This window comes from Callithrix jacchus, chromosome 2, assembly GCF_049354715.1.
Source record: "Callithrix jacchus isolate 240 chromosome 2, calJac240_pri, whole genome shotgun sequence".
Taxonomy (NCBI): Eukaryota; Metazoa; Chordata; class Mammalia; order Primates; family Cebidae; genus Callithrix; species Callithrix jacchus.
Window position 1 is genome coordinate 107,921,364 of NC_133503.1, and position 24,060 is coordinate 107,945,423.

At 36.0% G+C, this 24,060-nt stretch overlaps 1 protein-coding gene across 2 annotated transcripts in view; it reads left to right on the forward strand.

Annotated features, from left to right (window-relative positions):
* Positions 1–24,060, forward strand: part of SLCO6A1 (solute carrier organic anion transporter family member 6A1) — a 144,001-nt gene that overhangs the window by 67,007 nt on the left and 52,934 nt on the right. The window contains exons 8-9 of one of the 2 annotated variants that reach the window (XM_035291167.3): positions 17,536–17,731; positions 21,697–21,850. In XM_035291167.3, coding sequence (XP_035147058.2) covers positions 17,536–17,731; positions 21,697–21,850 — 350 coding nt within the window. The remainder of the gene's footprint in view (positions 1–17,535; positions 17,732–21,696; positions 21,851–24,060) is intronic. The other variant, XM_078365866.1, reaches the window with a different exon arrangement.

Consider the following 24,060-nt stretch of genomic DNA (forward strand, 5'->3'; position numbering starts at 1 on the left):
CAACCTCACTAGCTCCCCCATGGAGGCCAGCACCCCAGCATCTGCTAACACCCTGTCACAGCTACAAAGCATGCACTTGGCCATGCTGTTACTGTGCCTGCTTCTGGTATGTGTAAGCAGGATGGATCCCATTGCCCTTGCCCTACAAAATGCTTTGGCTGCCACCATCCTTTGGAGTGACAGCAAAATCAGCAGTCTAGGAGCACCTCGACCCCTTCAGCACAGTAGGTTTTTACCTTAAGGAGGCAGAGAACAAAGCCAGTGCCCAATATTGGTCCCCTGGAGTTAGACCACACAGTCCAGGAGTCCTGAGCTGAGCATTTGCTTTCTAAAACCTTCCAGAAACAAAGTCAGTTGAATGAACTCACCTTATACCACAAGGAAACCCTCAAGGTCATCAAACAGGATTAAAAAAAAAGAACTTCAAAGATTAAAGAAACATCAGCCCACAAAAGAAAGAAGTAGCACAAGAATTCTGACAACTCAAAAGGTCAGAAGGTATTCTTTTCTCCAAACAACACCACTAGTTCTCCAGCAAGGGTTTTTAACCAGCCTTAGATGGCTGAAATTATGGAAATCGAATTCAGAACATTAATAGGAGCAAAAATCAAGATTCAAGAGAATGTTGAAACCCATCCTAAAGAAGCTAAGAATCACAATAAAATTATACAGGAGCTGGAAGACAAAATAGCCAGTATAGAAAAGAATGTAACTGACTTGATAGAGATAAAAATACACTGCAAGAATTTAATAATGCAATCACAAGTAGTAACAGCAGAATAGATCAACTTGAAGAAATAATCTCAGAGTTTGAAGACTGGCTTTCTGAATCAAGACAGAAAGAAAACAGGAAAGAGAAAAGAATAAAAGGGAAGAAACAAAATGATAAAAAATATGCACTTATGTAAACAGACCAAATCTACAACCCATTATTATCCCTGAAGAGATAGGGAGAATGGAAGCAACTTAGAAAATGTATTTCAAGGGCCGGGTGCAGTGGCTCATGCCTATAATCCCAGCAATTTGGGAGGCAGAGGCAGGTGGATCACGAGGTCTAGAGATTGAGCCCATCCTGGTCAACATGGTGAAACCCCATCTATAACTAAAAATACAAAAAATAGCTGGGCATGGTGGCACATGCCTGTGGTCCCAGCTACTTGGGAAGCTAAGGCAGGAGAATTGCTTGAACCCAGGAGGCAGAGGTTGCAGTGAGCTGACATCACACCATTGCACTCCAGCCTGGGTAACGAGTGAAACTCTGTCTCAAAAAAAGAAAAAAAATGTATTTCAGGATATCATCTTTGAGAACTTGCACAACGAATGTAGAAAGACCACCATTCAAATTCAGAAAATGCAGAGAACTCCCACAAAATGCTTCACAAGAAGATCATCCCTAAGACATATAATCATCAGATTCTCTAATGTGAAAATGAAAAAACAATGTAAAAGGCAGATAGAGAGAAAGGACAGGTCATCTACAAAGGGAAGCTCATTAACAGACCTATCAGCCAAAACCTTACAAGCCAGACATCTTAGCAGAAAGAGCAGATCTCTCAGCAGAAACTCTATAAGCCAGAAGAGACTGGGGCCTATATTCAACATTCTTAAAGAAAATAAATTTCAAAAAGAAATTCATACCCAGCCAAACTAAGCTTCATAAGTGAAGTAAAAATAAAATCATTTTCAAACAAGCAAATTCTGAGGGAATTTGTTACCACCAGACTTGCCTTACAAAAGCTTCTGAAAGCAGCACCAAGTATGGAAAGGAAAGACCATTACTAGTCACTAGAAAAAAGCACTTAAGTACATAAACGGTTGACACTATAAAGCAATTACACAAACAAGTCACCATAATCAACAGCTAACAACATGATGACAGGATCAAATCCACATAAATAAATAGTAACCTTGAATGTAAATCGGCTAAATGTCCCAATAAAAAGACAGAATGGCAAGCTGAACAAAGAAGCAAGACCCAATGATATGCTGTCTTCAAGAAATCTGTGTCATATACAGTGACACCAATAGACTCAAAAATAAGAGGTGGAGAAAAATCTACCTAGCAAATGATAAGTCGGGGCGGGGGAAAGGTGTTGCCATCCTAATTTTAGACAAAACAGACTTTAAATAAAGAAATATTTTAAAAGACAAAGAAGGGCATTACATAATAGTGAAAGGTTCAATACAACAAGAAGATCTAACTATCCTAAATATATATGCACCCAACTCTGGAATGACCAGATTTATAAATCAAATTCTTAAAGACCTTCAAGGAACCTTAGACTCCCATAAAATAATAGTGAAAGACTTCAATACCTCACTGACAGTCTTAGAAAGGTCATCAAGGCAGAAAATTAACAAAGATTTTCAGGACCTGAACTCAACACTGGACCAAATAGACCTGAGAGACATCAACAGACCTCTTCACCAAAAACAACAGAATATATGTTCTTCTCATTCCACATGGCACATACTCTAAAATCAACCACAAAATCATACATAAAACAATCTTCAGCAAATTGAAAAGAACTGAAATCATGCCAATTACTCTTCGACCACAGCATAATAAAAATAGAAATCAAGACTAAATAAATTGCTCAGAACCATACTATTAAGTGGAAATTAACAACCTATCCCTGAATGACTTTTGGGTAAGTAATAAAATTAAGGCAGAATGAGGACAAAGATGCAAAACACCAGACTTTCATAGCTAAGGCAATATGAAGAGGAAAATGTATAACACCACATGCCCACTTTAAAAAGTTAGAAAGAGCTGAGAAGAGATCCAAGATGGCTGATCGCTAACAGCTCGGGATTGTAGCTCCCCGTGAAAGCATAGAGAATGAGAGGATGCCACACTTTCAGACGAATTTTTGTTGCTCGTGGACCAGGAGATTTCCAGTGAAGGAGACCCATGGGTTGCCAGCGTGACTCTTGTGGCCGATAGGGAGGTTTTGCTGGCACCTTGGTGTGGCGGTTTTTGGTGCAGAATAAACAGGACTGGTTCCCCTTTTGACTGATGTTTGGAGCTCTGGGAAGGCAGAGTTGCCTCCTATGGACTCAAGGAGGAAGCCAGACCAGAGATTCCCAGGCAGAAACGCACCATCAATCTTAATGCTGCTGTTTTAGCTGGCGCAGTGGGTTTCTCAGATTTTGGCACTGGAAATCAATAAATTGGACGTCCACTCAGAAACCTAATTAGAAAGGCAGTAATTACAAAGATGACAGATGGATCAATTAATAATGAAGGGAAGAAACCAGCCTAAAAAGGCTGAGAATACCCAAAATCAGAATGCCTCTCCCTCTACAGGGGATTACAGTTTCTCATCAGCAACAGAACAAGGCCGGATGGAGAAAGACTGTTCCATTCGCAGAAGTAGGCTTCAGAAGGTGGATGATAAGAAACTTCTGGGGGTTAAAAGAACTTGTTCTAATCCAGTGCAAAGAAACTAAGAACTTTGAAAAAAGGTTTGATGAAATGCCGAGAATAGGCAATAGAGAGAGGAATAGAAATGAATTAATGAAGTTGAAAAACACAACACAAGAACTTCGTGAAGTATGCACAAGTTTTAACAGCCGAATTGATCAAGCAGAACAAAGGATATCAGAGGTCAAAGACCAACTTAATGAAATGAAATGAGAAGACAAGAATAGAGAAAAAGGATAAAAAGGAATGAGCAAAGTCTCCAAGAAATATGGGACTAAAAAGACCTAATCTACATTTGATAGGTGTACCTGAATGTGACGAAGAGAATGAATCCAAGCTGGAAAATACCTTCAGAATACTATTCAGGAAAGCATTCCCAACCTAGCAAGGTGGGACAATATTCAACTCCAGGTAATACAGAGAACAACACAAAGATATTCCTCAAGAAGAGCAACCCCAAGGCACATAATCGTTAGATTCACCAGGGTTGAAATGAAGGAGAAAATGCCAAGGGCAGCCAGAGAGAAAGGTCAGGTTACCCACAAAGGGAAGCCTATTAGACTTACAGCAGATCTCTCAGAAGAAACCCTACAAGCCAGAAGAGAGTGGGGGCCAATATTCAATATCCTTAAAGAAAAAACTTTCCACCCAGAATTTCATATCCAGCCAAACTAAGCTTCATAAGCGAAGGAAAAATAAAATCTTTTATGAACAAGCAAGTACTCAGAGATTTCATTACCACCAGGCCTGCTATACAAGACCTTCTGAAAGAAGCATTACACATAGAAAGGGAAAATCAGTATTAACCTTTCCAAAAATATACCAAAAAGTAAAGAGCATCAACATAATGAAGAATTTACATCAACTAATGGGCAAAACAGCCAGCTAACATCAAATGGCAGTAACCCTAACTTTAAATGGACTAAATCCCCCAATCAAAAGATACAGCCAAAACTTATCTGTATGCTGCATCCAGACCCATCTCACATGCAAGGATACACCAAAACTCAAAACAAAGGGATGAAGAAAGATTTACCAACGAAATGGAGAGCAAAAATAAATAAATAAATAAAAAGCAGGAGTTGCAATTCTCTCCTCTGATAAAATAGATTTTAAAGCAACAAAGATATAATGGTAAAAGGATCAATGCAACAAAAAGAGCTAATGATCCTAAATATATATGCACCCAATACAGGAACACCCAGATACATAAGACCTATAAAGAGACTTAGACTCCCACACAATAATAGTGGGAGACTTCAAAATCAGTATTAGATAGATAAATGAGACAGAAAATTAATAAGGATATCCAGAACTTGAACTCAGATCTGGAACAAGTAAACTTCCACTTTAAATACACAGAATATACACTGTTATCAATACCACATCACAACTACTCACAGGTTTACATGAAATATTGGTTGGCCATTATTAAGCACAATTATTGACATAAAAGAGGTTTTCAATATCCATTTTTACAATAAAGTAACACTCCCATTCTCTCTCCCTCTTTCTCTTCCTCTTTCTTCCTCTCCTTCATTCCTTTTCTTTCCTTTCTTTCTCTCTTTCTTTCAAAACAAAAGGGAAGAAAAACAACAACAACAACAAAATGTGAGCTACATAAAATACATATGATGAGGGCCAAATATGGCACGAAGGTCATGACTTAACAGTTATCTGATTTGTTTGTATTTTAATCAGTCAGTTGTGTGATTTATGTTTTCAAGTCTCTTTAGTCATTAACTGATTCTCAATCCAACTTTGACATTTACCAAGAGTTGTGGGTTGTACTTACAGTAATAATCTATGCGTTCAAATTAACATAAAATCTAATGACTGTTTCTTCATCTGTATAGAGGGAATGATAATAGGACCTACCTCAGTGATGTTTTTGTGTGTTAAATTAGTTAAAATATGCCAGCTGCTGATGCTTTGTAATTAGTAAAAGTGTTTACTATCATTATAAGTCTATGTTGGAATATCCATCACATCTCTCCCAAGATTGTCACAAAGGAGATGTTTGAAAATATGAGTTGATTGAGCAATAGTTTTATGGCAACAAATATCCATTAAAGAACTTTTCTCACCCTTTTCCACTTGGACATGACCTAGCAGTAGGAGGATATGATTGAGAATAATTAGATTTTAGATTAAGCCTATGATAGCATGTAAATGCTTAATTCTTGAAATAATAATAATAAAAAAAGTTAGAAAGACCTCAATTTAAAAACTAACATTACAACAAAAAGAACTAGAGAAGCAACAAAAAACCAATTTTAAAGCTAGAAGACAAGAAATAACCAAAATCAGAGCTGAACTGGAGGAAATGGAGACACACAAAAAAAATTCAAAAGAACAATGAATCCAATAGTTTTTTTAATAAAAAATTAAGATAGACTGTTACCTAGATTAATAAAGTAGAAAAGAGAGAAGCTCCAAATAATCACAATTAGAAATGACAAAGATGATATTACCACTGACCCCACGGAAATACAAATAACAATCGGAAACTATTATGAGCACCTTTATAAACACAAACTAGAAAATCTAGAATATATGAATAAATTCCTGGACACATAAACCCTCTCAAGACTGAACCAGGAAGAAATTAAATTCCTGAACAGATCAATGATTAGCTCCAGAACTGAAACAGCAATAAATAGCCTAGAAACAAAAAAAAAAAAAAAAAAAAGCCCTGAATCAGATGAATTCAGAGTCATATTCTACCAAATGTACAAAGAAGAGCTGGTCCCATTACTACTAAAACAATTCCAACAAATTGAGGAAGCAAGACTCCTCCCTTCTCATTCTATGAGACCAGAATCCTCTGATACCAAAACCTGGAAGAGACTCAACAAAAAAGAATACTTCAGGCCAATATCCTTGATGAACACATATGCAAAAATCTTCAATACACTTTAGCAAATGAATCCAGCAATACATCAAAAGCTAATCCACCATGATCAAGTGGGCTTTATTCCTGTATTCCAAGGTTGGTTTAACAAACACAAGTCAATAATGATTCATCACATAAACAGAACTAAAGTAAAAACCACATGATCATCTCAATATATGAAGAAAAATCTTTCAATAAAATTCAACATCCCTTCATGTTAAACACTCTCAACAAAGTAGATATTGAAAGAACAGAACTAAAAATAATAAGAACCATCTATGACAAATCCACAGCCAGATTATACTGAATAGGGAAAAGCTGGAAGCATTCTTCTTGAAAACCAGCACAAGGATGCCCACTCTTACCATTCCTATTCAGCACAGTATTACAAGTTTTGGCCAGAACAATCAGGCAAGATAAAGAAATGAAGCACCTCCACATAAGAAGAGAGGAAGTCAAATTATCTCTATTTGCAAGCAACATAATTCTATATCTAGAAAACCCCACAGTCTTGGCGCAAAAACTTCTTAAGCTGATAAACAACATCAGGAAAGTTTCTGGGTACAAAATCAACATAAAAAGATTAATAATATTTCTATAAGCCAAAAACAGCCAGCTGAAAGCCAAATTAGAAATGCAATTCTATTCACAGTTTTCACAAAAAGAGTTAAATACCTAGGAATACAGCTAACCAGGGAAGTTGCAGATCTCTTCAATGAATTACAAAACACTACTCAAAGAAATAAGAGATGACAAACAAATAGGAAAACATTCCATGCTTATGAATAGGAAGAATCAATATCATTAAAATGGCCACACTACCCAAATTATTTACAGATACATTGCTATTCCTATTAAACTACCACTGCCATTTTTCACAGAACTAGATAAAACTATTTTAAAATTTATATGGATCCAAAAAAGAGCTCAAATAACCAAGACAATCCTAAGCAAAAGAACAAAACTGGAGACATCACACTACCAGACTTCAAACTATACAACAGGGCTACAGTAACCAAAACAGCATCATACTGGTACAAAAATGAACACATAGACCAATGGAACAGAATGGAGAGTCCAGAAATAAGGCCACACACGTACAACCATCTGATCTTCAACAACCCTGAGTAAAACAAGCCATGAGGAAAGGACTCCCTATTAATAAATGGTGCTGGTATAACTGGCAAGCCGTATGCAGAAGGTTGAAACTTGACTCCCTCTTTATACCATATGCAAAAATCAACTCGATATGGATTAAAGACTTAAATGTAAAACCCAAAACTGTAAAAACCCTAGAAGAAAACCTAGGCAATGTCATTTTGCACATAGGAACTGGCAAAGATTTCAGGACAAAGACTTCAAAAGCCATTGCAACAAAAGCAAAAACTTACAAATGGGATCTAATTAAAATAAAGAGCTTCTGCACTGCAAAAGAAACTATCAACAGAGTAAACCAGACATTCTACAGACTGGGAGAAATATTTCCAAGGCAAGCATCTGACAAAGGTCTAAAATCCAGCATCTATGAGGAACTTAAACTTACAAGAAAAAAATAAGTTAAAAAACCAGCCCCATAATAAAATGGGCATAGTACATAAACAGATACTTCTCAAAAGAAGACATACATGTGGTCAACAGTATGAAAAAAGCTCAGTATCACTGATCATTAGGAAAGGCAAATCAAAACCACAGTGAGATACCATCTCACAGCATTCAGAATGGCTATTACTAAAACATCAAAAAAATAAGTGCTAACAAGGTTGCAGAGAAAAGGGAATGCTTATACACTTTTGGTGGGAGTGTAAATTAGTTCAACCACTTTGGAAAGCAGTGTGGTGATTCTTCAGAGAGCTAAAGACAGAACTAGCATTTGATGCAGTTATCCTATTACTGGATGTACAGTCAAAGGAATGTAAATTTTTCTGTAATAAAGACACATGCATGTATATGTTCATCACAGTACTATTCACAATAGCAAAGATGTGGAATCAATCCAAATGCCCCTCAACAGTAGACTAGATTTTTAAAAATGGCACATACACACCATGAAATAATATGTGGCCATAAGAAATGAATTAATGTATTTGGCAGGAACACAGATGGAACTGGAGGTCATTTTCCTTAGCAAACGAATGCAGAAACGTAAAACCAAATACTACATGTTCTCACTTATAAATGGGAGCTAAATGATAAGAACCCATAGACACAAAGAGGGGAACAATAAACACTGGAGCCTACCTAAGGCGGGTGGGTGGTGGGATAGAGAGGATCAGAAAAAATAACTATTGGGTACTAAGCTTTTTACCTGGATGATGAGATAATCTGTGTAACAAACCCTCATGACACGAGTTTACCTGTATCACAAACCTGCATATGTACCACTGAACCTAAAATAAAAGTTTTCAAAAAAAAAAAAAAAAAAAAAGGTTGATACTATTTATATGGACATTCAAGTCCCAAAATGATTGTTCTCCATTTTGGAGAAGACCAAAGTTGCAGGGCTTATACTACTGGATATCGAGACTGTTCCAGTTACTGCATCTATAAAGTATTGCTTTAAAACAGGGTTTTTAAAAAATTATCTCATTTATTTAATTTAAATTTAAATTTTGGTAGAGTTCACTAGTGCGAGCTTCTTTTCATCTTATGTGGCACAAGCAGGGAAAGTTTAACTAGATTTTGGTGGGTTTATTTTTAAGTTGACTTACACTCGTTTCTGGAAAATTATGCTGGATGTTGGTTGACAAGCAGGGCTATTGGCCTGAGTTCTCTCCATGTGGACCTCTCCATAGCTGCTTAAAATTCAACATGGCATGGTGGCTTGATTTAAAGATTAAGTAACCAAAAAGAGAAAAAGTAGGTGCAATTTTTATGACCTGACCTTAGCTATTACATAGTTTCACTGCCAAAGTGACACTATGGTTCAAGGGGGAAGGAAATAGACCACTCAATAGAAAGAGTACCTAGATCAAATGCCTGTGAAAAGAGGTAATGTCTCAACTGTCTTTGGAAAACACAATTTGCAAAAAGATATATTAAGATATGGTAATTAAGACATTTTTATTGGTGCAAGTATAAACAAATAGGTCAATGGCACAGAATAGAATGTCCCACACTCAGAGTCATCTGATTTGAGACAAAAGTAACATAGCAGTACAGTGATATTGGATTGATTAGGTATCCTCATGAAAAAGAAAAGTGTTTACTCCTATCTTACCACACACTATATCTTTTAGAGTGAGACATAGGAAAATAGCTTCATGGCCTTGGAAAAGACAAAGTTTTCTTAAACAAGATGCAAATCACATAGCCAAAAAAAAAAAAAAGAAAAAATACAAAAAGTGCTATTAAATTAAAATTAAGAACTTCAAGCATCAGCATGAGTGTGAAAAAGAAAGCAACACAATCTTTTTAATAGAATTATTCTGCAAAGTATTTTTATCCAGAATATGTAAGATCACTGACAATAATAAAATGGGAGATATTTTGTTATGGACAAAAGACTTAAATAGGTACTTTACCAAAGATGACATAAATTGGCCAATATTTATATGAAAATTTGCTCACCTTCATAAGTTTTCAGGTAAATGCATATTATAGCTACAGTGTAGCCCTACAACCCATTCCCCAGAATGGCTAAAATGAGAAAGAGTGAAACATGATGGCTTGGATGTGGAGTATTGGCATTTCATCCACTGCTGGTAAGAGTGTAAATTAGTTTAACCATTTTGTAAACCTATTGAGCAGTACCACAAAATCTTAATATATACATATTCCCTGCCCAGAAATTACACTCCTAGCTATCTACTCAACATAAATTTTTCTCTTAAGAGTATACTCAACAGAAATTCAAATGCTTATAAAAGACATATACATAGATTTTTATAGTAGTAGCACAATTCAGAACATCACACTGAATAAATAAGGTGGAGTGTATATATTATAGGAATACTTTAAGCAATAAGAAGGCACAATTGCATGTTTTGTTATATAAAAAAATGGGTATTGTCCAAACATCATTTGGACAATGCACACATATCTTATGATCCCTTTTTAAATGAAATCCTGAGTGCATGAAAGAGCCCCTGGGTTTCTGGTCATGTTCAATTTTTACCTGAGCAGTGCTTCTTTACATGTGTTTACTTTGGAAATTCAATGTACAATTATAATTTGTGTACTTTTATGTACATCATTAATGTTATGTTAAAGCTAACTGGAAGTCTTGTACATTGTTGAATTTTGAACAATTTTGTCCCTTTTTGGTGTGATCTTTCAGAAACAAAGCTATAAATTTGTTAAACCCCCACCATCCCGTATTTTCTGCATATTTTCTCTTGAGGCAGAGTTTTCTCAGTCAACACTCCTACAATCTTCTGCCTGGGTAGTAAACCTGACAGCCAGTATTTTCTTAGCTGAGTTGGGTAGAGTTTGCAGTTTTCTGCTCATGAATATGAATAGTTTAGACAAAAGCATATGAATAGTTTAGACGAAAGCATAGGGAATGGTTTAGACGAAATTGAATATGAATAGTTTAGATGAAAGCATAGGAAAATATCTTCATGGCCTTGGAGCCTATAGTCTCATTTAAACCCTGAATAAACTAGGATATTCTATGCAGGTGCAGAGGGACAATTATGTGGCATGTAAGTGGGGATACAAATTGGGGATCAAACATTTTACATATAGTACCATCAAATATTCTTGTTTTTAACTCCACCTCACCCTTGCTTCAATGGTACCTAATGTCCTCAATGTCTGAAAATTTAGGGTAAAATATTGTTTGTTGCTTAATTGCATTGCCTGTAAGTTTACTGTTCATGATTCTGACGTCTTCTGATTTAGTTCAAATTTCCAAAATTTTCTTAGAAAATTGATGGGCATTTGGGTTGCTTCCAAGACTTTGCTATTGTAAAAAGTGCCATGACAAAAATACTGGATTCTGGATCTTAGAACTTTGTCAGACGGATAGATAGCAAAATTTCTCCCATTCTTTAGGTTGCCTGTTCACTCTGATGATAGTTCTTTGCTGTGCAGAAATTCTTTAGTTTAATTAGATTCAAGTTGTCAGTTCTGGCTTTTGTTGCCTTTACTTTTGGTGTTTTATTCAGGAAGTCTTTGCTTATGCCTATCTCCTAAATAATATTGCCTAGATTTTCTTCTAAGGTTTTTAAGGTTTTAGGTTTTACATTTAAGTCTTTAATCCATCATGAGTTAAGTTTTGTATAAGGTGTCAGGAAGAGGTCCAGTTTCAGTTTTCTGCATATGCCTAGCGAGTTTTCCCAGCACCATTTATTAAATAAGAAATCATTTCCCCATTGCTTGTTTTTGTCAGGTTTATCAAAAATCAGATGGTTGTAGATGTGTGGTGTTATTTTCGAGGCCTCTGTTCTGTTCCATTGGTCTATATATATGTTTTTTTACCAGTACCATGCTATTTTTATTACTAAAGCCTTGTAGTATAGCTGAGTAGCATCATGCTTCCAGCTTTGTTCATTTTGCTTAGGATTGTCTTGGCTATATGGGTTCTTTCTGCTTTTAAATGAAATTTAAAGTAATTTTTTTCCAATTCTGTGAAGAAAGCCAACTGTAGCTTGATGGCAGTAGCATTGAATCTATAAATTACTTTGGGAAGTATAGCCATTTTCATATTGATTCTTTCTATCCATGAGCATGGAATGTTTTTCCATTTGTCTGTGTCTTCTATTATTTCCTTGAACAGTGGTTTGTATATCTCCTTGAATAGGTTCTTCACATCCCTTTTAAGTTGTATTCCTAGGTACTTTATTCTCTTTGTAGCAACTATGAACTGGAATTCACTCATTATTTGGCTCTCTGTCTATTATTGGTTTATAGGAATGCTTGTGATTTTTGCACATCAATTTTGTATCCTGAGACTTTGCTGAAGTTACTTATCAGCTTAAGGAGATTTTGGGCTGAGATGATGGGGTTTTCTAAGCATACAATCATGTCATCTGCAAACAGAGACAATTTGACTTCCTTTCTTCCTGTTTAAATAAACTTTATTTCTTTTCTTGCTTGATTGCCACGGCCAGAACTTCCAATACCATGTTGAATAGGAGTGGTGAGAGAGGGCATTCTTGTCCTGTGCCAGTTTTCAAAGAGAGTGCTTCCAGCTTTTGATAATTCACTATAATATTGACTGTGGGTCTGTCACAAGTAGCTCTTATTATTTGGAGATATGTTCCATTAATACCTGGTTTATTGAGTGTTTTTTAGCATGAAGCTTGTTAAATTTTATAGAAGAGTTTTTCTGCATCTATTGAGATAATTATGTGGTTTTTGTCTTTGGTTCTGTTTATGTGATGGATTACATTTATTGATTTATATATGTTGAACCCCCCTTTTATCCTAGGGATGAAGCTGACTTGATTATGGTGGATAAGCTTTTAATGTGGTGCTTGATTCAGTTTGCCAGCATTTTGTTGACGATTTTTGCACAATGGTCATTATGAACATTGGCCTGAAATTTTGTGTGTGTGTGTCTGCCAGGTTTTGGCATCAGGATGACGCAGGCCTCATAAAATGAATTCAGGAGGAGTCTCCCTTTTTCTATTATTTGGAATAATTTCAGAAAGAATGGTACTAGTTCTTCTTTATACCCCTGGTAGAATTTGGCTGTGAATCCTTCTGGTCTTGGGCTTTTTTTTGGTTGGTAGACTATTAATTAATGCCTCGATTTAAAAACTTCTTATTGGTCTGTTCAGGGATTCAAATTCTTCCTGGTTTAGTCTTGGGAGGGTGTATGTATTCAGGACTAATTCATTTCTTCTGGATTTTCTAGTATATCTGTTTAGTGATGTTTATAGTATTCTGTGATGGTAGTTGTATTTCTGTGGGATCAATGGTGTAATCTCCTTTATCACTTTTTATTGTGTCTATTTAATTCTCTCTTTTCATCTTTACTACTCTGGCTAGTGGTCAATCTTTTATTTGATCAATCTTTTCAAAAAGCCAACTCCTTGATTCACTGATTTTTTTAAGGTTTTTTTGTGTCTCTGTCTCCTTCAGTTCTGCTCTGATCTTAGGTATTTCTTGCCTCCTGCTGACTTTTGAATTTTTTTGTTCTTGCTTCTCTAGTTCTTTTAATTGTGATTTTAGGGTGTTGATTTTAGAACTTTCCCACTTTCTCCTGTGGGCATTTAGTGCTACAAATTTCCATCTAAACACTGATTTTGCTGTGTCTCAGAAATTCTGGTACATTGTGTCTTTATTCTCATTGGTTTTAAAGAATTTATTTCTGCCTTAATTTTAAAATTTACCCAGTAGTAATTCAGGGGCAGGTCATTCAGTTTCCATTCAGTATTTGTGTGGTTTTGAGTGAGTTTCTTAATCCTGAGTTTTACTTTGGTCGTACTGTGATCTGAGAGACTGTTTGTTAAGATTTTCAATTTTTGCCTTGGCTGAGGAGTGTTTTACTTTCAGTTATGTGGTCAACTTTAGAATAAGTGCTCTGTGGTGCTGAGAATAATTTATATTCTGTTTATTTGAGGTGAAGAGTTCTGTAGACGACTATTTGGTTGACTTGATCTGGAGCTGAGTTCCAGTCCTGAATATCCTTGTGAATTTTCTGTCTCATTGATGTGTCTCATATTGACAGTGGGGTGTTAAAGTATCCCACTATTATTGTGTGGGAGTCTAAGTCTCTTTGTAGTTCTCTAAGAACTTGCTCTATGAATCTGGGTGCTCCTGTATTGGGTGTATATATATTTATGATAGTTAGCTCATATTTCATTGATCCCTATATATCAATATATAATGCCCTTCTTTGTCTTTTTTGATCTTTGTTGGTTTAAAGTCTGTTTTATCAGACACTAGGATTACAACTCCTAACATTTTTTTCTTTCTATTTACTTGGTAAATATTCCTCCATCCCTTTATTATGAGCCGACTTGTCTTTCAACATATGATGGGTCTCTTAAATACAGCACACTGATGGGTTTTGACCCTTTATTCAATTTGCCAGTCTGTGTCTTTTAATTGGAGCATTTAGCCCATTTACATTTAAGGTTAATATTGTTATGTGTAAATCTGATCCTGTCATCATGATCATAGCTGGTTATTTTGCACATTAGTTGATTCAGTTTCTTCAGTGTTGTTGGTCTTTATATTTTAATAATTTTGCAGTGTCTGGTACCAGTTTTTCCATCTCATATTGAGTGCTTTTTTTCAGGAGCTCTTGTAAGGAAGGACTGGTGGTGATAAAAATCCCTCAGCATTTGCTTATCTGTAAAGGATTTTATTACTGCTTGACTTATGAACCTTAGTTTGACTGTATATGAAATTCTGGGTTAAAAATTCTTTTCTTTACAAATGTTGAATATTGGCCCCACTCTCTTCTGGCTTATAGGGTTTCTGCAGAGCAATCTGCTGTTAGTATGATGGGCTTCTTTTTGGAAGTAACCTGACCTTTCTCTCTGGCTGCACTTAACATTTTTTCCTTTTTTTCAACTTGGTGAATCTGATGATTATGTGTCTTGGGATGTATCTTCTCGAGGAGTATCTATTTGGTCTCTGTATTTCCTGAATTTGAATGTTGACCTGTCTTTCTAGTTTGGGGAAGTTCTTCTGGATAATATCCTGAAGTGTGTTTTCCAACTTGGGTCCATTCTCCCTATCACTTTTAGGTACACCGATCAATTGTAGGTTTGGTTTTTTCACACAGTCCCGTATTCCTTGGAGGCCCTGTTCATTCCTTTTCATTCTTCTTATTCTAATCCTGTCTTCACACTTTATTTCATTAAGTTGATCTACATTCAATCTTTGATATGCTTTCTCATGCTTGATCAATTCAGCTACTGATACTTGTGTATGTTTCACAAAGCTCTTGTGCTGTGTTTTTCAGCTTCATCAGGTCACTTATGTTCTTTCTAAACTGGTTATTCTAGTTAGCAATTCCTGTAACCTTTGATAAAGGTTCTTAGCTTCCTTGCCTTGGGTTAGAACATGCTCCTTTGGCTTGGAGGAGTTTGTTATTGCCCACATTTTGAAGCCTACTTGTCAATTCATCAAACTCATTCTTTGTCCATTTTTGTTCCCATGCTAGTGAGGAGTTGAGATTCTTTAAAGAAGAAGAGACATGGTGGTTTTTGGAATTTTCAGCCTTTTTTGCACTGGTTTTTCTTCATCTTCCAGATTTATCTACCTTTGATCCTGATGCTGATGATCTTTTGATGGGGTTTTTGCATGGGTATCCTTTTTATTGTTGTTGATATTATTGCTTTCTGTTTGTTAGTTTTCCTTCTAACAGTCCCCTCTGCTGCAGGTCTGCTGGAGTTTGCTGGAGGTCCATTCACTCCAGACACTGTTTTCCTGGGTATCACCACTGGAGGCTGCAGAGCAGCAGAGATTGCTGCCTGCACCTTTTCTGGAAGATTTGTTCCAGAGGGGTGCCCACCAGATGCCAGCTGGAGCTCTCCTGTATGTCTGTCAATCCATGCTAGGATGTATCTCCTACTCAGAAGGCACTGGAGGCAGGGACCCACTTGAGGAGGCAGTCTGTCCCTTAGCAGAGCTTAAACACTGTACTGAGAGATCCACTGCTCTCTTCAGAGCTGGCAGGCAGGAACATTTGAGTCTGCTGAAGCTGTGCCCACAACCATCCCTTCCCTCAGGTACTCTGCCTCAGAGAATGGGAGTTTTATCTATAAGTTCCTGACTGGAGTTGCTGCCTTTCTTTCAGGGATGAGCCCAGTGAGGAGGAATCTAGAGAGGCAGTCTGATTACAGTGGCTTTGCTGCTTTGCAGTGGGTTTGACCCAGTTCAAACTACCCAATGGCTTTCTTAACACTGCAAAAGGAAATCCATCTACTCAAGCCTCAGTAATGGTGGGTGCTTTTTCCCCTCCAAGCTTGAGTGTCTTAGGTCACTTCAGACTGCTGTGCTGGCAGAGAGAATTTCAAGCCAGTGGATCTCAGCTTGCTGGGTTCCATGGGGATGGAACTCCCTGAGCTAGACCACTTGGCTCCCTGGCTTCATCAACAGTTCTGTCTCACTGGAGTTCCAGGTGCCACTGTGGTACAGAAAAAATACTGCAGCTACCTCAGTGTCTGTCCAAATAGCCACCCAGTTTTGTGCTTGAAACCCAGTGCCCTGGTGGTGTAGGCACCTGAGTGAATCTCCTGGTCTGTAGGTTGCCAAAACCATGAGAAAAGCATAGTATCTGGGCTGGATAGCATCTTCCCTCATGGCTTCCCTTGGCTACAGGAGAAAGTTCCCCACCCCTTGTGCTTCTCAGGTGAGGCAGCACCCCTCCCTGCTTCTGCTCACCTTCCACTGGGTACACCCACTATCTAATGTCCCAATGAGAAAAACTGGGCACTTCAGTTGGAAATGTCAGAATCACCTAGCTTCTTCATTGGTTGCTCTGGGAGCTGCAGACTGGAGCTTTTTATGTCATTTATCTTTCAAAGCATTCTAAAATTGTTGATTTTCAAGTCTTTGTCAGGCATTTATGTACATTTAATCTAGTGTATGGGATTTTTTGTTGTTATTATCCTATGTTTTTGTTGTTAAATTCATATTTAAATCCACAATTGTTACATCTTTGGAGTAGAGGGAATTGCATCAATTTATTAATTCACCATGCTATCTCATCTGATTGCTTTCTGACTATATTTATTCTTCTCCATGCCTCCTTCTCCTTTTTCTCTCTTTCTTTTGCTTACCTGTTTCTAATTCCTTATTCTTGAATAGAAAATAATGTCTTAAAATGATTCTTCTAGAGTCCCACTTTGTTGTGAGATTGTTAATATTGAACATCCATTTATAGAACTAATGGGTGGCTTTGTTCAGTTCTTGTTAATGAATCTCTGTGAACTCTTGTTAGTATAATCATGTCTCTTGTGATAAGCTATAAAAACAAGAAAGTTGTTAAAGACAGCTCTCATCTTCCATTTTGAATGGACTAAATTTCTGGTTTGTCCTTTATGTCATTACTATAAAGAACCAAAACTTCACCATCACTGCCCTAGAGTCAGTAAGCTATGGCTTCAGCCCTACTCACAGGTTTTTGCTTCTTTTAAGGTTCAGGTTTGTTAAGATGTTCAGCATAACTGTACATTTTCTCTCTGTCTTTTAGTTTAAATACATGTTTGCCATATTTTTAGAGCAAAATGAATTTGATCAATATATATATTATCTGTATGATCAGCTGATTATTTTTAATTGTCTTTTTCTCTTTTTTTTTTTTTAGTACCTGTTTTACTTCTAGGAGGTGCACTTGGCCATCTTCTGGGAGGTGTCATTGTTTCCACATTAGAAATGTCTTATAAAGCCCTTATGAAATTTATAATTGTTACATCTGCAATATCACTTATACTGCTTATGTTTATTATTTCTGTACGCTGTAATCCAGTGCAGTTTGCTGGGATCAATGAAGATTATGATGGGTAAATGTAATCTTGTACATTAGACTTTTACATCAAATCTAACAGCATATTTCTTAGGCAATTAATAATTATCTATCCAGTAACACTTATATGTTCATATTATTATTGGAATTATTGAACATATAAAAGAAATATAAACTATAGTTTAGAAATTCTTAGTAAAGCACAAATATTATAATAATATATTTTGTTAAAACTGTTTATGCATTCATAAAGTAATAAATAAAAAGCACATTGAAGAGGTCAGAACCTAGAAATAAAGTTTTATATTTGAGTGCATAGCAACTAGGAGACAGTACTAGCTGTCTGAGCAAAGCCCAGTCTTACCTGTGTTTCCGAATTGGTTTGTCTGCCTCTTATAGACATCAAAGAATGAAACTAAAGTTCACCTGAAGGTATTCATGGGTAATATCTCCTTAAAGCATGCCAAAATCAAAGAACTGGGCAGAGCTTGATACTAAATACTAAAGAAAAAACTGGAATTGAAAACCAAAGGACTGAACAAGTAAAATAACAGTATAAGACTTCTACTACCAGTAACAATAGATTAGCTTATGGAAAACCCATGTTCCCACTGAGAACGACTAGCAAAGCTGAATACTGTTTTAAAAGATTTGATTAAAAGAATCAAAGAGTTATTTAGGCTAGTAGGAATTTAAAGGCCAAAATTCTGGAAAAAGGCAGACCATGGAGAGGAGGGGCAACGTTTTGCAGCTACTTTTCCCTGAGGATATTTGCTGATTCTAGACATTGGCAAGAAGCTGAGAATTTGGGCAAAAAGTTTGGGCAAAAGTATCTAGTAAGATTACAAGAATTTTAATAGACATATGAGTCTAAAGAGAAAAAAATTAGGACATAGAAACACCATAGTATCAGAGGGAAAAGAGAGGTAAACAAATGGTGCAACACTCTGCCAGATTTTCACTCAGTAAGTTTGCTGTATTATGAAACTGGGAGGCTAAAATCAAGCAGAAATTGCATGAAAATCAGGAAAGAACTCCAGCCATATTGTGATACTCTATATATAGAAGCTAGAATATAGAATATGCTAGGTAAAAGAATCCTGGTAAATCCTGGTTCTCAACATCTGTATAAGGCTAAGACCTAGGAGCAGGGGCCTTTCTAAAGTACTATGGCCTGGCCAAGGGTTAATTTGATCTTTAACTGGGTTAGTCTGGCCAGCCAACATGCTGTGTTATAGTGAGATAATATGATCCAAAGTTATAATATAACTGATAAGTGCACTTCATATTAGCAGCAATAATTATCCAACAGAAAACAAAAAATAGAGTTAATAAAAATTAACAAAATTTTTTCATATTTCATGTAAAAATCAACTATAAACAGATGTCAAAAACTCAGCAAAACTTTGGTACAAGAAACATAAAAAAAATTATACCATAACACATTGTAATCAAATTGTTCAAAATAAGTGATACAAAGAAAATCTTAAAATTAGCAAAGACAGGAAAATGTGTATAAAGGTCTAGAGATAAGAGTAATGGCATATATAAATCGTTCTACTATAAGGACACATGTACACAAATGTTCATTGCAGCACTGTTTACAATAGCAAAGACCTGGAATCAACCCAAATGCCCATCGATGATAGACTGGATTGGGAAAATGTGGCACATATACACCATGGAATATTATGCAGCAATCAGAAATGATGAGTTTGTGTCGTTTGTAGGGACATCGATGAATCTGGAGAACATCATTCTCAGCAAACTGACACAAGAACAGAAAATGAAATACCACATATTCTCACTCATAGGCGGGTGATGAAAAATGAGAACACATGGACACAGGGAGGGGAGTACTAAACACTGGGGACTATTGGGGGGAAAGGGAGGGCCAGTGAGAGGGGGAGCTGGGGAGAGATAGCCTGGGGAGAAATGCCAAATGTGGGTGAAGGGGAGAAAGGAAGCAAAACACACTGCCATGTGTGTACCTATGCAACTGTCTTGCATGTTCTGCACATGTACCCCAAAACCTAAAATGCAATAAAAAATTAAAAAAAAAAGAAACAAATGCAAGTAAGAAGACAGTGGAATAATATTTTTAAAGGCCTAAAGAAATCACCTATAATTTTGTACCAAGCCATATTATCTGTCAAGATATGAAGGAGAAGTAATTTTAGACAAAAAATATAACTAATTTTTTTTTGAGACAGAACTTCACTCTTGTCACCAAGGATGGAGTGCTTGGCACAATCTCGACTCACTGCAATTTCTGCCTTCTGGGTTCAAGCTGTTCTCCACCTCTACCTCTTAGTTGCTGGGATTATGGCTGTGTACCACCATGCCCAACTAACTTTTCTATTTTAGTAGAGATGAGGTTTCACCATGTTGGCCAGGCTATATTTTTATTGGTGTATAAAAATGCTACTATTTTTTGTATGTTAATTTTCTACACAGAAATTTTACAGGATTTATTGATCACATCTAAGAGATTTTTGATGGAGTCTTTAGTTTTTTCTAGATCTAAGATTTTATCATCGATTATCAGGGATAATTGGACTTATTTAAAATTTATTAGATTTATTTATCAAATCTAAGATTTTTAAATGAATTACTTAGGTTTTTCTAGATCTAAGATTGTATCATCAATGATCAGGGATGATTTGAATTATTAAAGCTTTACTGAATTTATTTATCAAATCTAAGAGATTTTTTAATACAGTATTTAGGTTTTTCTATATCTAAGATTGTATCATCAATGATCAGGATAGTGTGACTTTCTCTTTTACAATTTGGAAGCTGTTTCTTTCTTTCTTTTGCGTGGTTGCTCTGTTTAGAACTTCCAGTACTCTTTTGAATAGGATTGCTTAAAGTGGGTGATTTTGTCTTGTTCCAATAATTTTAACAAATTATGCTGGATAATTAAATAGCTATATGCAAATGAATGAAATTTAATTCATATCTTATACCATATAAAATAATTAGTTCAAAATGATTATAGATGTACATATAAAATATAAAACTCCAAAGATATGAGAAAATATTTTTGATCTTGCATGAGACAAATATCTTTTAGATGTAACACTAAATACATAATCCAAAAAGAAATGAACTGATAAATTGAACCATGTCAAAAATTTAAAATCTACTGTTTGAAAGATCTTGTTTACCATATGAAAAAGCAAGCCATAGAATGTGAAAAAATATTGGAAAATCATAAAACCATACATCTAACAAAAACTTGCTTCCAAAATATTAAAAAATAAGCAATCCAACAAAAATGGGCAAATGATTTGAACAGATATTTAACAAAAATGCAGATTAAAAACAAATATATGGAAAGATGATCAACATCACTTGTCACTAGCAAAATGCATATTAAAACCAAAAATATGAAACTACTACACGCATGTTAAAATGTCTAACATTTTTTTAAAAAGAGACCATGCTAAATGTTGGTGAGGAGAACAAATGATGCTCTTATATACTGCTGATGGAAACGTAAAATATTACAACACTTCTGCAAAACTGACATGTTTTTTAAAGTTAAGTGAACACTTACCACATGATGCAAACATTCTATATCTTAATATTTACCCAAGAGACATGGAAGCATGTAACCAAAGACCAAATAAAGACCAGCTGCATGAAACAAGCCAAAGAAAGCTTACATATTGTACTATTCTATTTCACAAAGTTCTGGAAATTCAAATGAGTGAATAGTAACAGAAAATAGATCGGGGGAGTGGGTAAATTACAAAGGGACACAAGAAAACTTTTGCAGGTGATTATTATGTTTGTTGGCATGATTTTGGTGATAATTTCACAAGTGTGTACATATATCAAAAACTTTCAAATTTTAGTCTAAGTACGTGCAGTTTATTGTAATCAGACCTCAGTAAAGCTGTTAAAAAAAAAGAAATTATTTCAAGATGTCTTGACATTTACATCAATAATTATCAAACAATGGTAATATGATTACTTTCTATCTTGTTTTTATAGAACAGGGCAGTTGGGAAACCTCACAGCTCCTTGCAATGAAAAATGTAGATGCTCATCTTCAGTGTATTCTTCTATATGTGGAAGAGATAATATTGAATATTTTTCCCCCTGCTTTGCAGGCTGTACATATTCTAAAACACTAAACCAAAAAAAGGTAATTATTTCTTATAATTATTTTGTTTTTTTACACATTTATGTTTTCATAATAATTATTATTTTAATGTTTTTTCCTCTTTAGTGAAATGTCCAACTAGTAGAAGCTGTTCACATTTTTCTTCCAACTCTATAAAACCTATTTTTTCTTATTTTCCCTTTTTGAGTGTTAAAGACAAGAAAATAAAATTTCAGTATTTTTTGTGTATGTTTATTTTTGAGACAAGGTCTGGCTCTCTCACCCAGGCTGAAGTGCAGTGGTGAGATCCCAGCTCATTGCAACCTCCACCTCTTAAGCTCAAGCCATCCTCCCACTTCAGCCTCCAGAATAGCTGGGACTATAGGCACACACCACCACACCTAGTTAATTTTCATAGAGATGGGTTTTGCCATGTTGCCCAAGCTGGTCTTGAACTCCTGAGTTCAAGTGATATACCCACCTCGACCTCACCTCCAAAACTGCTGGGATTACAGGTGTGAGTCACCATGCCTGGCCAAAAATTTGTTTTATATTGCCACAATACAAAGAGCCTATGGAAACTGGGAGTGAAAGAGATATTCCTACATTAAAATGTGAATGAAAAGAGTCAAATTCTGTAAAATACTTGAGGAGATATATTCGGAGCCAAATATGAGTGACCATGGCCTGTGACACAGCCTTTGGGAGGTCCTGAGAATGTGTGCCCAAGGTGGTTAGGGTGCAGCTTGGTTTTTTACATTTTTAGGAGGCATGAGACGTCAGTCACATCTGAGAAGTACATGGGTTTGGTCTAGAAAGGCAGGACAATCTGAAGCAGGGGAGGGTACGGTGGTAGTGGAGCATAGAGTGGTAGTAGTGGGGCTTCCAGGCTATATAGGTAAATTTAAACATTTTCTGATTGACAATTTGTTGAGTTTGTCTGAAGGCCTGGGATCAATAGAAAGGAAATGTTCAGGTCAAGATAAAGGATTGTGGAGACCAAGATTCCTTTGAAGTCTCATAGTAGCTGCCCTTTGAGATAATAGATGAGGAATGTTTCCTATTTAGACCTTTTAAAAGGCACTAGACTCTCAGTTAACCTCCTCAGGTTTGGGAAGGCTGAAAGAAATAATGATTTTATTGGCTATGTTAATAGACATTCTTTACAGATGGAAATTTTCCCCCACAAAGGACCACTTTTCAGGGCCATTTCAAAATATGGCAAAGAAACATGATTTGAGGTAAAATGTTTTGATTTTCTTCTTTGTCACTTAATGTTATGCCAGAGTCAGATTGGAAAGTAAGTTATAATATATAGGATTAAATAAAACCCATCAGATGAGAACTTATGATTTGAAGGGCATGACTCCCCAGACTCCTTAGATAGGAATTTGAGCGATATAAAAATAATCGGAGCTTAGTCCTCAAAAACACATCTATGGGGCCAGGTACACTGGCTCATGCCTATAATCCCAACACTTTGGGTGGCCTAGGAGAGTGGATCACTTGAGCCCAGGAATTCAACACCAGCCTGAGCAACATGGCAAAACCCTGTCTCTACAAAAAATACAAAAATTAGCTGGGCATGGTTGTAATTGCCTGTAGTCTCAGGTACTTGGGAGGTTGAGGTGGGAAAATTGCCTGAGCCTGGGAGGTCAAGGCTGCAGCGAGCCATGATTGTGTCACTGCACTCCAACCTGGGTGATAGAGTAAGAACCCGTCTCATAAAAACAAACAAAACAAAGTCTCTCTCTCTCTAATATATAATATATCTCTCTATATGTATATTATATTATATATTTAAAGCAATGGAGAACTCTTATCTACCTCTTGCCATAGCAAAGTTGAAAGAAACAGCCTGAAAGAACCTTTTGTCTTCACCTATGCAGTTTGTCTTAGTTCTATGCTACTTAATAGCAGCACCCAATCCCCTGAAACCTTGAGCCACAATCTTTTTCACTCCTAGAGATTGACAAATAGTATTCTGATGGTCACCTTTCACTCAGTTTTTCCTAATACTCAGGAATTCAAAGTGTTTACTCTCTGCTTTTTTACCATTTCTCTCTTTCTGCTCCACGTTCACTTAGATGTGAAAATTTGTCCTTATAGTCCCTTTATGGTTTATCAGAAGTCACCTTACCTTTTATGCTTCTATTAGTAAATCCAGGAAAGTGAGAGTTAGAGTTTTATTGGGCAATAACATGCATGACTTGAATATGTGTTATTTCTGTTTGTCCTTTGGCATTTATGTA